At 38.2% G+C, this 16,316-nt stretch overlaps 1 protein-coding gene across 2 annotated transcripts in view; it reads right to left on the bottom strand.

Moving 5' to 3' along the window:
• The window catches only part of Lrrk2 (leucine rich repeat kinase 2), a 142,322-nt gene that overhangs the window by 71,739 nt on the left and 54,267 nt on the right, over window positions 1–16,316 (bottom strand). For both annotated transcript variants that reach the window (XM_052748694.1, XM_052748695.1), the window contains 8 exons: window positions 14,898–15,156; window positions 12,379–12,567; window positions 8,972–9,090; window positions 6,059–6,128; window positions 5,404–5,618; window positions 3,626–3,876; window positions 3,200–3,348; window positions 494–587 (listed from right to left, as the gene is read on the bottom strand). In XM_052748694.1, coding sequence (XP_052604654.1) covers window positions 494–587; window positions 3,200–3,348; window positions 3,626–3,876; window positions 5,404–5,618; window positions 6,059–6,128; window positions 8,972–9,090; window positions 12,379–12,567; window positions 14,898–15,156 — 1,346 coding nt within the window. The remainder of the gene's footprint in view (window positions 1–493; window positions 588–3,199; window positions 3,349–3,625; window positions 3,877–5,403; window positions 5,619–6,058; window positions 6,129–8,971; window positions 9,091–12,378; window positions 12,568–14,897; window positions 15,157–16,316) is intronic.

Below are 16,316 nucleotides of genomic sequence, written 5' to 3'. Positions count from 1 at the left end.
TAATTGCTTTATAATGCACTAATAGAATAGTTCTTAAAATGACAACACACTTGAAACTGAATTAATGCTTGAAGTTTGGATCTTTGTTCCCAAACACCAGTCACTTCACCCTGTTCAGATGTATGTATATATAATCCTAATCTTTATAGAAAATGTCATTGAAACAAATGAAATTTCAAGGATACTAGTGTTCAGGCAACTGATAAACCCCTGTGAGCAGCTAAAACCCAAAAGAAACCAACATTCATCTGACAAACATCCAGTCTATGTCATCTTATTTAGTTATAGGATGCTGCAGTTATTCCTATACAAAGCATGATAGATAAATTACTGCAAAGGTTAAGGAGCTGTATCTTCTCTCTAGTAAAATAAAACATTGAGTGAAGTGGGTTTATAAATGCATAATATATGTGTTCATATAAACCATTGCTTTACTTCTAAAAGCTACACCACAGCCCATTCGGCTTTAGAAGTGAAATAACAATAAACTTACTGTGGAAGAATGAAAATCGCTTCTGGAATGCATGTGAAACAGTTTTGGGATAATTTTAGGCTTGTTATGGAAAAAGGTAAGGCAGGCATCGCAGCTAAAGAAATAAAACAAGATAATTGACATTTACAATCATCTTAACTAGATTTCTGATCAAATCAGTAAGAGCAGTTACCAGGATCATATCACTTGTATAGTTCACATTGTTGCATTAACAGCATAAAACAATTTTACTTTATAAGATAATAGTATGGCCACTAAATAATAAGGTAAGACTGCCTATGCTCATAGATTGGCAGAATTAATATTGTTACAATGACCATTCTACCAAAAGCAATCACAGATTCAATGCAATCCCAATCAAGATCCCTGCAACATTCTTCACAGAAATGGAAAAAAACAAAACCCAAGCCAAAAACCTAACACTCATACATAACCAGAAAAGACTCCAGATAGCCAAATCAATCCTAAGGGGCAGGGAAGTACAGGAGAGGTTACCATTTTAGATAAAATAAATGACAGAGCTATAGTACTAAAAACTGCATTGTACTGGCACAAAAACAGACATGTAGCTCAATGGTACAAAACAGAAAACCCAAGTGTGAGTGCACATAACCACTGCCATCTAATAACTGAAAAAAAAATGCCAAAAATTCCACCAGAGAAAAGAGAGCATCTTCAACAAGCAGTGCTTGGAAAACAGGATGTCTCCAATGAAATTAGGCCTGTCTCTATTACCCTGAACAATATGGATATAGAGAGAGAATGTTTAAATGAAGTAATGTCACTTGGGATGATAAAACCTCTCACAAATGCCATAGACGATCCAACCCCAGGAGTGAGGCCCCTTTTAAATTTATCAGGTTAGTCCAAGACACTCCCAAACCAACATAGACTATCACTGTTGCCTTCCTGCTGCTGAAGACACCAAGGACTTTGGACACAGGACTTAGAGGATTCTAGCTGGATTTGACACCAAAGTGCACTCCTTGAGAACTAGCTTTCATGACAGCAGAAGGTGAAACGCAGTCAGCCAAGGGGGAAATAATAGTAGTACCTAGCCGTGATGCCTACAAACAACCATGAGCAACATGGCAAGGCATCCCTAAACCTTCAAAACATGGCACTGACAGCTTGATGGGAACTGCAAGCTGTCTAATTGGACTTCAGGTCTCTTCAATAGAAGGAAAATCATGCCTGCTCTTGTAAGCCTAGTCAATCACTTGTGACTAGTGGAATCATGGATCTTAGAAGATGTTCCTAAAGCAGTACAATTCCTAACTGCTTTCTAAATATTCATCCTTATATCCAGAGCTAAATGTAGCTCTCAACCCTCATCAAAGAAGATTCTTTTTGTATCAGACAGAGATCATGACAGAAAGCCACAACTAGTTAAAATATAGAGTCAACATTGATCATAGACCATGCAGCCCCCGTTGATATATCCACAACACAACTCCCATGCTTAAGGCTCAGGGAATATTTCAGAAGCAGAGGAGAACAATCATAAGAGCCAGAGGTTCAGGAATTCTACTGCAGAATTATATCTCCTAGATACGGTAGAGAAGCTATACCCATGAAATCTCAACAACATGCTGCCTGAACATGACCTGAGCAATTCCAAAACCAGTTAATATCCCATCAGAGACAGAAGAAATTTCACAGGGCCCCACCCACATATGAAGAGCTACAAGCAATTAACAAGGGCTGAGAGAGGAAGAATTAGTCCTTCTTAACTAGCTATCCAATACCAAGTGGTCAGTCCTAAAAACATACCTATATATAAGCAACACTAAAAAGATTCCTAAGATTGCATTTATATATGTATTTGCATATACATGTAATAAAAATAACTAGATAATAAGAGGTCATGAATTTTAGAAGAAATGGGGATATGGGAGGTGTTGGAGGAAGGAGGAAAGACGGGGAAATAAATGATTTAGTAATATTTTAATTAAACAATTTATTTAAAAATCTATTCTGCCATTAAACAGCATGAAGAAAGTTTTCTTCTGCATGTAGGCAGCCAAGGAACTCTTCAGTTCAAGAAGTGAAAATGAACGAAAGTTTGATTATTATTTGCAAGCCATGTGACAGTATTTTTTCCTATGATAATAGCAATGTGCTAATATTTTTAAATTATAGACATCTTTGAAAACAAAACTTTAAACAGCTTTAGTTTTACAGAAAATGTGGGTGGAGAGGACCCAATTCCTGTTCCCTGCCCTGCCTTGCCAAACACCTCTCTTACTATCAAGTCAGTGTTAGTTCAGCTGTAACAAGGGACTAATCCTGACAGAGCCATATCACCATTCAGAGTTGTTTAAGGTCATTCCCGGTGTTTTGATAAACATGGCATCTGTCCATCATTGCTGACATAAAGTCAGCACCTATTCTTCCCATTCTCTTTGCTAGCCCATGAGAACTATGGCTTGTTTTACTGACACCATAGTTTTTGACCTTCTCTGGACTGTTTTATAAGCGGAATCAAGCTAGCGTGACATTCTTTCACTTAAATGTGCATCTATGTTCTTTTCTCCCTGCCTTTCCTTGCCTTGATGGCTCTTTTCATCATCAACCTGCCAACTTGGATTGTAGAACTGCAGCACATTTTCACTGAAATAGCACGTGTAACTTCCCTCTTAAAACACTTATATGTGTGTTATCCTTGAAGGCCTGGTAAAGGTGAGGTCAGCACCCAGCACTTACCAAGAGAATTCATCCGGGCAGTGAAACTCTCCACTTTTGGGCAAGCCTCAAGAAAGTCTTCAGGTAGGGATGGAATGTGGTTTTTATTAAGATTTAAAATCTTCAGTTCCTTCAGGCTCAGGGGAGAACAAATCGCCGATATTTTATTTCTAGTTGTAAAACACAAAACCGAGGATTAAAATGTGAACGCTTCTATAATGTAAAAGGATGAAATCAATTCACCCTCCAAGTACAGCATCAAGGCATATTTAAGCCTCCAAATGAACTGTGAAGATTCCAACTGTCAAAATTGCCTAAATAATCAATTGCCTCCACCTTCTACCATGCTTGTTTTAAACTCATTGCTATAGAAACATCACCATGATTTTTCATCCATGCTAATTTCAGAGGGATGTAAGCTTGTTGTCTTCATGAGCCAGTTCTTACCCTTCCAATAGGAGCTGCTCCAGTTTCTCCACCACTTGGGCAAGGTTCTCTGGGATGGAAGAGAGCTGGTTGTATGACAGGTTAAAGTGTCTGAGGCTCGGACACTTCACCAGGGGGTCGAAAACTATTGTCGGTCCAATGTCATTTCGAGAGGCATCTAGGTTGGTGATGCATGCCATTTTCAACAAGAAGGAGGGAAAGGATGTGAATTTGTTACTGTGCAAATCCAAATGTGTCAAACACTTCAGAGTCTGAGGAGATAAAATTTAGAGATTTCAAACTGAGGGTTTGAGAAATAACTTCAGCACCATTTCTGCTTTTCATACCATGGCTAACTCTAGAACCATTGGGGATCTTTGTTTTTATATTGAAACTGCAATCCTCAACAGAACTTCAGTATGCTTACTAGGCCAACAGTCCCTGCTGTAGCATGAGTTAAGACAGGGAAAAATTCCAAAGTGCCTGTTAAAAGGAGGTTTACAAATGTAAAGTTGAGGCCTCAAATCAGCTTATTTTTAGAATTTACTTCTGTGAAGACCAAGATGGTATCAAGGGGACTGCAATGCTCTCCAACTTGCATGGTTAAATCTATCAGATGCAGGCTCTCCTGGGGGTAATTTATACTCAAGTATGTAACAATTTCTGAAAGAGTATTTTGATACCTCTGTGAAACCCACAATAATGGGGGTAATTGTTGTCCTGAACCTAAAAGACAGACTTAACCATGGTGATACAGTTTTATGAAAATATCTCTTACATTCTAATAGAATGGGACTTTTGCTGGACCTCACCGCCAGAGTTAATAATACACTTTGAGAGCGGTCTTAAGTTTTAACACTTAAGACTACTATCCTACTGTCCATTCAGCCTGTTTGCACATCACCTGCCTTTAAGACTGTGGTTCTCAACCTTCCTAATGCTGAGACCCTTTAATACAGTTTCTCATCTTGTGGTGACCCCCAACCATAAAATTATTTTCATTGCTACTTCATAACTGTCATTTTGTTGCTGTTATGAATCATAATGCAAACATCTGATATGCAGGATATCTGATATGCAACCCCTGTGAAAGGGTCATCCAATGCCCAAAAGGTCACGACCTCCAGGTTTGGTAGCTGCTACTTTAAGAGAACAATATAAGAACCAACCTTACTTGCCTCGGATTCCCCATGAAATTAGTTTTTGTAGCCTAAGCTAAAGCAGAGCTATAATCTTAAATTATATACTCTTGCATGTCCCCAACCCAAGAGTAATGCATGTGTATATGTATATCATGACAATAAATGCCAGCAATGGGAAATACGTTAAAAGCAACCTTGTAAAACCAACATCTAACGTAAAAGTGGGAAGCTACATGGATGTGGGTTGGTAAGTCTGCAATGCCATCTGCTGTCTGGGTCAGTGATGTCAGCTGGAGTCAACGTTTCATTCCTTGTAAAACTCTTAAAGATTTTTGGAAAGTACCCCTCATTCCTTAGCCCATGTGATGCTTTCTGTGCTGTTCAATAAATGTGGAGTAAATGCCCTTTGTGAGGGAGACTATAGTAGATGGGAATGGGGGGGGGGGGGAGTAGAGAATTCACATCTGAGCTTGCTCTTGGTAAAATCACTCCAAGAGGAAGTATTTAATATCCTCCCTTAATGTGACAAGGACACATTCCAGGTACTCTGAGATTATTATGAATGTGTTTAAACAGATGCGCTTAGTCCGTGCAAATTGGATGTCCATACAGTGCCCAGCCCAGGGTCTTAGGAATTACAAGGCAAATGGATTTTACCTCACACAGCTGCTGAGGGAAGCCAGTGAGTGCATTCTGGTGAAGTTCCAGCTTGGTGAGATGCTCCAGGTGGCCACCGAGGCACTTCTGGCTCAGGGCATCAATATCTTTCAGCTCATTGGCAGAAAGGTCTAAGGATGTGATGTATTCTCTCTCGGAAGCCAGGGAAGAAGAACTATCTGAATGCCTCATATGGGACTGAAGCTTCGATGACCCTTTTTTCCAAATGACAAAGGATGGACATGTAAGCACACAAGTGAATTCACCTGGTGAAAGTGGACTGAGCACCGGAAACCAAACTGTGGCGTGTACATTCTAGTGACAAGGATGGAGAGGAACTGAAAGTATTTAACCAGGGAGGGTGAAAACAAAAGACCTGAAGAAGAAAATGAAGAATGAGACTGGAGGAAATATAATTTGGATTTCAGAACACTCTTATAAAACATATGAGCTGATACTAGTTATAAAAAGTAAATCTTTAGATTGACAGAACATTAATTTTTCTGTAGCCTCTATGATCATTAGGTAAATACATATGAACGTTGTGTAAGTTCAAATAGGCAGCAAGAAAATTTAAATAACCAAAGCAAATTAAACAAAACAACGGATTCTGCCCCAGGTATCTACTTAGCTGAAATTATTTCCCGATACTTACTGAGAGACTCATCTGAAGACAGCATTTTTCTCTTTCTTCTCAGTAAGTCTTCATGATCAAAAATGGGACCCTATGAAATAAATAATGACAAATAAAATTGCTATCATTTTGGTTGATTTTGAGAACACAACATTTCTATATAGAAGCAACCAGGAAATGTAAGCAGAATAAATGGGGTTCACAATTGCTGGGAAAAGAAATAGACAAGAACAGAGAATTCAAAGATGAAGGTAAAAGAAAATTGTTACTGCTCAAATGATCTATGCATTGACCCTTTCCCCTCTGTTAAGGGTCATACTCTACAATCCAGATTGGGCTAGAGCCTGGGACGCTCCAGCCTTGGTTTCTGAGTGCTGGAACTTGAAGTGTTAGCAGACAGACCCTGCCCTTAGTTTTAAGTATAAGAAAACTGAAGGCAGAAGTTGAAGCAAAAGCTTAACACACTCTATCCCATCAGCCAACTGAAGTACCGTTTGTAACTACTTATGGTAATTACAACTGCCAAATGCAAACATCGTGACCTAATTTACCGTATTTGGCTGTAATCTCTCATTGTACTTATCTTCATAATTAACTAAACAAAAATAACTTGGTTTTTGTTCAATTTTATTTTCAATTGGCACATTATTAACAAATATATGCAGGGCCGGGCAAAGGAGGCACAAGCTTTTAATCCCAGCACTCGGAGGGAGAGCCAGGTAGATCTCTGTGAGTTTGAGGCCAGCCTGGTCTACAGGGCAAGATCCAGGACAGGCACCAAAACTACAGAGAAACCTTGTCTCAAAAAACCAAAACAAACAAACAAAAAAAACCCACAAAAAACAAAAACAAATATATGCAGGATGATACATATGCATCATATGTATCACAATATGATGATACATACGTATTATACACTGACCAAATTACTTAGGTGGTTCTCAAAAGGCTGATTTTATAGAAATAAATAATAGATATGTTTATGTCCATAGATATCTCAGCTGTCTTCAGACACTCTTCTTTTTCTATGTATTAATTTTGTGTGTTGTATGTGGGGTTGGGGGTTCACATGCCCTGGCATGTGTGTGGAGGTCAGAGAATAACTCTGTGGGGTTGGCGCTCTCCTTCTACCTTTGTGAGTCCCAGGAGTTGCTGTCAACAGGAGGGTGCAGCAAGTCCCTTTACCTGTTGAGCTTCTTTTTGCGGCAGGTGGTGACTAATCAGAGGTTTATAACAAAGCACTGAGGATGTGAGATTGTGGAGTGCCCAGCACTAAATGGGGGTATCTCCATCACCTCTCCAAGACGCAGGGAACATTCTGGAAGAGGGTCAGAGAGAGCAAAGGAGTTGGTGTGGGGGCAAGTGTCTTTCTAAGGGACACCTTCTCGATCTGATGCAGCCATTGAACTTAGGAACACACCGTGCTGTGGTTGACCATATAAGACATGACATGCACTAAACCAGGCCTGCCAATCTTTCATTGTGGAAGGGCTCTTGAGGCTCCATCTATCGCTGGTGGATGGATAACTGATGGTGATGAGAGGAAGATGATGTAGCCACTGATAGGCGGCCCATGCTCCAGTAACTAAGTTCCTACCCAGGCTCCTCTAAGTAGCCCTAATTAAACTCAGTGGCTCATGCTCTCTCTCCCTCTCTCTCTCTCTCTCTCTCTCTCTCTCTCTCTCTCTCTCTCTCTCTCACACACACACACACACACACACACACACACACACACACACACACACACACACAAGACATGAAAGCAGTGGGGAGGTCTGTTAGGAAAAAGAGTTTTAGCAGGAGAGGGAGGGAGATGAGAAAAGGAAATGGGGGAGAAAAAAAATGACTAATATTGATTATATTCGCATATAAAACTGTCAAAGAAGGAAATGAATAAGGAAATAAAATTATTTTTAAGGATGAAAAAGAAAGAGAAGAGTAAAACAGAGGTTGCCAGAGTGTGGGGAAGGTAAAAGAAAGACAAGCTGAGCCAACGGTCCAAACTTAGGCTAGAGAAGGACACCTGTGCTGTGTGCACAGGAGCATGACTGTGGTCAGGAACATCCTGCTGTATGTCTGTGAAGAGATTCTCTGAGAGCATATAGTATGTAGTATCATATTCACAATTATTTCTAAATTAACCCCTCCACTTTTCATTTTTATAAACCAAAATAAAATTCTAACCAGCCAATATCTGAAGGACTAAATCTGAAAAAAAAAATGGTATATTTAAAATTTCTTAAGAATGTTTCAAACAACCGGGTGATGGTGGCGCACACCCTTAATTCCAGCACTCGGGAGGCAGAGCCAGACAGATCTCTGTGAGTTCAAGGCCAGCCTGGTCTGCAAAGGAAAATCCAGGACAGGAACCAAAAAAAAAAAAAATAAGAAGAATTTCAAACAATTTCCACTTCAAATTTCCAGATGAAGGGAGACTACTTAACTCTTGTCACTGTCAGCAGTACAGTAAATTGTCTGAGATAGACATGTTAATTTACTTTATTATAATAATCATTTTTAGTATTTGCCTTAAATATACACAGTAAAGGGAAGTTAAAGGCTACTTCCCCAATAAAAAGACATTTTTAATGTCCAATACTGTATTATGATTAAAATTCAAGCACAAGTTAGCATTAATCTTTCAAAGTTAACATAAAAATAGTATAATTCTCAATATCGACCATCTCATAGAAATGTGTGAGTCTTTCCATTTTTCTAAAGAAAACAGAAAACAAATACTAGCAGTGTACATACAATTAAATAATTCTCAATACAAATGTATATATGCAAATCTAAGTTCAACATTAATACGTTTTCATGTGTATGCATTTGTGTATGAGATAACTCCTTGCTAATCACATCTAGCTTTGTAGGAGTTCAGTTATCAAGAGAATGTCAAGACCAAACATTTAACATAAACACCATGTAACTTACCAAGGAATTGGAATGCCTCTGTGAGTTTGGTGAGCAGCGCTGCAAAACCAGATCTCTGGAAAATTCTCCTACACTAATCGAATTCGACTTCCTTTTCATGAGAAATGAACTCTCACTGCCTGTTTTGAAGTTGAGAAAGAATAACAAAGTGAGGAAGAAGAGCTGAGCATCATAACTCAGTCATCACAGAAGCTTAAATATTTTCATTAACAGAAACTTCACAGGCTCAGAGGTAAAGAGTGCTTTCCACACAGACATGAGGACCAGAACTTGGAAACCAGTAGCCACCAGACATGTGGTCCTGAGGACATGTGTGTCCCCAGCATTGGGGGAGGGTAGACACAAGAGGATGTGATGGGGCTCAATGACTGCCAGCCTAGTGGAAAAACTAAGCTTGGAGCTCAGTGAGATATCCTGCTTCCAAGACATAAGGGAAAGTGCAACAGAAGAGGAGGATACCTGATGTCCTCTGTCCTCCTTGGAAACACACCCATGCATACAACATACATACATGCACACACATACACACATGCACACATACAAGAAATTTCACAATTAATTCCCTTTGAACATGAGAATAAAAACGGTAAACAATGTTGACTTTTCAGTTAAAACTCAACTACTGTTTTTTTTTTCCTTTCATGTATGTTGATTTGTATACCTGTAGCAGACTCAACATTGAGTGTCGGATAAGGATAAGCACTCAATGTTGGAATGGTTCATGGTCCAGGAAGAATAAATCAGGAAAATGAATAGTCACACATATACATAACAGTAAACGTGTACAGGAAGCAGAGGAAGGAAGCACAAAGGTATGGCCAACAATTTTTCCATTTCTCTATACTTTCTTAGAGATTTTCAAATTCGGCTTTAAATATTGGGAACACACCCTAAATTATTTGACATTCAACAATTTTGAATATACTTCATCTGGATTTCATACTTGGAGGTTAGCTGGCATCAGTTTTTAAAACATTTGTTTTTGTTTTTAGCAGTACTGGGGACTGATCCCAAGGTCTCATGCTTCATGCATTGTAGGCAAGCACACATCACTGAGCTATACCTATGGTTAGTAATAGTTCTTTTATGAGAAAGAAATGAGGATGACATGAAATTATGAGTTTTCGAGAATAAAGTTAAGCAAGAAGTCATACTTGCAAGGATAAACATTAAGAAAATATTTGTGGGGAAAAAAATCAAAGATTTTCAACTCTACTACTTTTTAGCTTGGAAAGAAAAGGAACGAACTTCAGGTGCTAAAAGTAAATTATAAATTCAACATATCAAAAAAAATCAATTTCATAGTGTACAATATATGTCTTGATATAAATATTAACTCTCTGTTTGAATATTTAAGTTTAACTCATTCTATGACACAAATTATTTTATTAATTACTTTAATAACTGCCTCAAAAAAATGGCTGAGTGAAGATGCCTGCTGCCAAGCCTGATGACCTGAGTTTAGAAACCAGAAGTCACATGGGGAAGAGAGAGAACTGACGACTCCTGCAAGTAGTCCTCTGACCTCCAAACATGCACAGTGGCATGCTCACCCCATAAATTAATTAAATATGTCAACTAAATTTTGAAAGGAAGACACAAAGTTGGGGAGGTAGGGAGATGGAGGCAGATCTGGAAGGATTTGGGGGAGAAGTAAGATGAATATGCTCAAAATACAGTGGGTGTAGCCGGGCAGTGGTGGCGCACGCCTTTAATCCCAGCACTCAGGAGGCAGAGCCAGGCGGATCTCTGTGAGTTCGAGGCCAGCCTGGGCTACCAAGTGAGTTCCAGGAAAGGCGCAAAGCTACACAGAGAAACCCTGTCTCGAAAAACCAAAAAAAAAAAAAAAAAAAAATACAGTGGGTGAGAGTCTTAAAGAACTGATACAATATTATATTTAAATATGTTAATAAAGGGGAATGTACATTTTAACTACCCACATACAAGGTAATGGATTTCCCATGTCATCATTGCCTCACATTATGTGTTTGGGAAGGATCTAGCAAAATACTCTTTACATAAGCAACATAGTGCCTTGATGGTGATTTTTGTGTTACCTTTCTAGGATTTCTCCTTGTTTAAAGATATCTAATGGGCTGGAGATGTGGCTTCATGGAATGAGCGTGCTCAGTAAGCATGAGGTCTTTTGGTTCAAATCTTGGCCACAAAAAGAAATAATTGAAATGAATTATACTTTGATTCTTTTCACTCAAAGCTTTAGACAGACCATATTAATTTTAAAAAGCCCCTTAGATACAGTGGAAAGAAAGAAGTCAAATAATTCTTATGTGCAGATGACAAAATCCTATACGAAAAGAACCCCACATGCTCCACCAGAAAACTCTTACAACAGATAAACATCTTTCTCTAAAATATCACGACACAAAGTCAGCAGCTTTTCAGAGGACCACAGACTTGACAGGAAAGAAACCCACAAAAGTGTCTCCGTCACAGTAGCTTCAAGGAAATGAAATACCTAAGAAAACCCCACTGACAAGGAAGATTTTAAAACACTGGGTCAAGAGGTTGAAAAACAATCCTATAAGACGGAAAGCCTCCTGTGCTCCTAGATAGGCAGGAGTAATATTAGAAAAATGAAAATATTGTGTATAACAATTTACAAACAAATAAAGAAAACTCATTTTGGAAAACTCACAATGGAGTTTTATTCAACCATGAAGAAGAAAGAAATTATATTGTTTACATTAATATAAGATAGGATCATAAGCAAGGGGATATTTGTGGGAGTAAGTGGGCCAGTCAGAGGGAGTGGGGGCACTGAAGGGTATGGGGGTTAAATATGGGCCAAGTTACAGATATATTAAAATGTTATGAAGTCTGTCACTTTGTACACTAAAAAAAATTGCAAAAATGAGTAAAAATTTAACAAGTCCCTTAAATAATTTTGACCAAATTGAATTGTATTAAATATGTTATCTATAGCCACTATCATCATATATCTCACTTTCCAATTTTAAAAGTTATATCAAGTGAATTATTAAAATAGTAATTTTTTCAAACCATTATAAAATTAAGAACTATTGGCTAATCATGGCCCAGATAATTTACCTAGATTTTCTTGATTTTTCTACCTGTAATCCTAAAAGGCTGGCGTCATTGACTTTAAAAAGGTTAGGAAAATGACACAACCACAAAAACCTAGTGGATGTCAGGGTATGGACCACGCCTCCAGCGTGAGCGTTATCTCCCTGTAAGAGTCCATGTGACCGAGTTCTCCAGTTTACCCAGGGAAGCACGGGACACGGTTTCCTGAGTCACCGCTGTAACTGTGGCCCATTTTGTCCATTTTTCCCAAATGAGTTAAAGCAGGTTTTAGTGTGAGTTCTCAGTGTTCAATGCCCCTGTGTAGATGTGAGCCGTAGTGAACCTTCGTTTAAGACAGATACCTTCGCTATCCAAATCATCACTGTGACCAAACACACTGTCCATAGAAGAGTCAGGAATGAAGGTCCATTCACCAAACTTCGCCAGGGCATCTTCAGAAAAGTTGCCATCACTGCCTGAGGTCGCTCCTTCTTGGAGAGTGTTCTTCATCTGATATCGGAGCACTTTTCTCGCTAGGACAGATCCTGTGTCTAAAAATAAACGAACTGGTAACTTAGAAATCAATAATTATAAAACGTAAACATGCCTTATCCAAGCTCCTTAGACACATCTCATGCTTTTAAAGATTGTTTTTCCTTCCAGAATCATTTTGCTGCTGCAATAATGGTGTATATTGTGCAGGGGACATGGCACTCTTCTCTGTATCATTCCAATTTTAACCTATGTGCTGCTGCTATACGAAGCTTGGGTATAAATGGCCACTCTCAGTCATCATTTAGGGAAGGGTCAGGACTGTGAAGCCGGAGGCAGACCTGTGCAATGCTTCTTGCAAACTCCCTAAGCTCTCTAAGGACCAATCAGCTCACCTGGAAAGTGCAGACGGCAGCTCCAGCATAGGGTTATAGGAAAAATGAAATAACATGATGCTTATGAAAGCTTACCAAAACACAGAAGATGCTAAAAAAATAAATAAATAAAATTTGCTCAGTGGCTCACACGATGGAATTTTAAAATTAACACTGTACTGGCTAATTTTATGCCAACTTGACAGGAGTTAAGAGTCATCTGAGAGGAGGGAACCTCAATTGAGAAATTGCCTCATAAGATTGGGCTGTAGACAAGTCCATAGAGCATTTTCTTAGTTAGTGATTTATACGGGAGGGCCCAGCCTATTGTGAGTGGTGCTATCCCTGGGCTGGTGACCCTGGGTTCTATAAGAAAGCAGACTGAGCAAGGCATGGAGAGCAAGTTAGTCAGTAAGCAGCACTCCTCCGTGGCCTCTGTATCAGCTTTTGCCTCTGGGTTCCCGCCCTGACAGGCTTCAATAAAAACAAATGCTTTTCTTCCCTTATTGCTTTTGATGAATTTCATCACAGCAATACTAACCCTAATACTCCTCTCTCTCTCTGTTTTTCATTATATCTTATATTTATCCTATATGAACAGGAAATGTGCTGGCAGTTACCACTGATCTACAGAAACTCTAGATTTCTTCAAATATTACTTTCATGGCTCACATAATAAATATAATACATGATACAGCCAATAAGAACCTGAGAAATATTTTAAAGTTATGAATCCAAAGTTTTCCTTTAGACAAACTATCAATGAAATTATGATTTTTATCTTCCAGTCAAATGATATTAACCTTTTTTTTAAATTACATCAAAACTTGCCAGTGTAAGATGTTCACACAGAACTAAAGAAATACTAAATCTCCATCCAGGGTCATAATCCCACTCCATCAGAAACCAGGAAACAAAGATGGGCAAGGTGGTTCACATCTATAATCCAAGAGCTCAGAGGGCAAAGGCAGGTTTGCTACAAGTTCAAGTCCAACCTGCTCTACTTAGAGAGTTCTCTGTTAGCCAGGGCTACATAGAGAGGCCCTGAACAGAAGGGATGTAGAGATGGGGGCAGGGGAGAAGAAGAGAAACAAGGAAAGGAGGGGAGGCGAAGGGAAGGGAGGGGTGGGGAGTGGAAAGGAGAGGAAAGGCATCATTTGTAGAACTATTTTCTGATACGGTGTTTTATTTTCACATATGTGTGATTAGCACAACTCACTAGAATTTTTGGCAATCAAAACACTGTTATACTGCACAGTTTTTAATCCTTTCTTGACCAGGTTTATACTATTCTGCTCAGGCTGGCCACACAATCCCCCTGCCTGAGCCTCTCTGGTGCATTTTCATCAACACATAAATTTGCTGCATGCTTCTCCTATGTGATTGCAAAGGATTCCACTGGATGATAGTTTCATGATTCTTCTGAGTGTTTCTGTTTTCTCCCTAATCTTTTATTATTAATAGATCCTTATGTATAAAGAATCAATATCCTGGATCTCAAATAACACATTGCAAATAAAAAACATATGTTCCCCATACAAGTAATATATATATATATATATATATATATATATATATATTAGATTGAAAAATTCAAAAGTATATATATGAATTGAAAGCATCAACAGATAATACAGAATGTCCTCAGAAAAAATAATTTTAATGACTGTTGATATGTGAAATGCTTGCTATAGCATGTACTTTCAATATCATTTGCTACCAACTGATCATTGCAAATTCATAAATATCCAGTGATCATATATTATATCCAGAGCAGTAACATAGATAATAAGATTCCAGCATTGGACAAAACTAACATTGACTTCATCATGCTTATAATCTACTAAAAAGATTGTTAAAAGAATACATATAATTATCTACCATGATGAGTGAATACATGTACAGTAGATCAGTGGGATAGTGTTTGCCCTCCATGAACTAAGTCCTGTATTCAAAACAAATACTGATTATACTTAAAAAATGAGAGTTACATAAAACATTCTAGTGATACTTACTTGTTTGTTTCCTTAAATTAGATGACTTATCAGGAAATAAAGGACCAAGCCAAGAAGGATCAATTTTCCTTATGCAAAATCCTCCAAGGCAAATGCTGTTGTTGGCCAGGTCGAGGGCAAGCCTCCTCAGGAGCAAGCTGATGACCTGGCTGTCGCCCTTTTGGATGCTTACTGTCAGCGCTTTCCGTACATCTTGTTCACGGCATCCACCGTTAAGCAACAGTTCCACCAATTTTGGACTGCTCTCTTTCTCGCATACCTAGTTTTAAAAAAAAAAATGAAGAGGAGTGCATATGAAACTTGCATTTCTTCTCTTTGTCCAGACAGAAACATGGAGCTTGCTATGGTCATTCTTTATACTTCAAACTTAGGTTGAAGTGATATGAAAAAAGGCAAAACATATTCTTGCAATAGACATGGGGAAATAAAATGAAATTATTGCCACAGATATAAATCAATAATCTGGCAGCTGTCAGGCAGTGGTTTGAAAAGACCTCATCATCCTTCCCATCCCATCATGGTCTGCATAATGTTGCTCACGATGTCTGACCATGTAGTTTCTTGGCCATTATTAGCCTTTCATATTTTTCTCTGCCATCATTAAATTCTCCAAAAGAATAGCACTGATAATTTCATCTTTTGTCTGAATAGTTTTTGGTTATGCAACCTCTTTGCAAATGAATAAATACATTTTGTAATAGCATAAAATAAAGTACATTTGGTAAATATATTCACGGTGTCAATGATCTGTTATTCAGGAAATCTGTCCATAATGCCAACTATTTGCTAGTTAAATGAAACATCTGAGAACTAGGACAAATTCTCCAAATAAAATACAGAATCCATGGGTGTCAACAGATTTTTTTGAATTTTTTTATTTACTTATTTTGTTTACTATTGTTGTTGCTGTATGTTGTTAGTATGGTGACTTTATCAAGGCAGGCCTTTTCCACCAAGTTATAACCCCAGACCCTAAGGTCTCATTTCAAAAAGAGGAGATAAATATAAGTGTATAAAGTCCAAAAGAATGTGAGACATGGAATAAAACACTGGATTTTGCATAGAAAGGCTAGATCTGTTGAACAAGAGTAGGAAGCACTTTATGGGGAATACTGAGAGTAGTGCCCGGGCACTTTCCATCATGCTGTTTTCCTAGCAAGAACTAGGAAATTGAGCTTCTTTTTAGATCCTTGGCATATCCAAATAACGTTCACACAAATGATCTACATCCCAAAGCCACACAATAGGGGACATATAGAACTATCGGTAGTGATACTCATAACAGAAGATCTATTTTCCATATGGCTTACTTAAAAGAATGTTCACTAAATGTGAATAATTTAATTGCTTGGTTTTAATGCATAAATACAAAGATATATGAAAATGAGTTTGAAGTTCTGTTTCTTTCTTTTAAAAAAA

This window comes from Peromyscus californicus, unplaced genomic scaffold (genome assembly GCF_007827085.1).
Source record: "Peromyscus californicus insignis strain IS unplaced genomic scaffold, ASM782708v3 Scaffold_20__1_contigs__length_68692818, whole genome shotgun sequence".
NCBI classification, from domain to species: Eukaryota; Metazoa; Chordata; class Mammalia; order Rodentia; family Cricetidae; genus Peromyscus; species Peromyscus californicus.
This window is presented reverse-complemented; position numbering and strand designations above follow the sequence as displayed.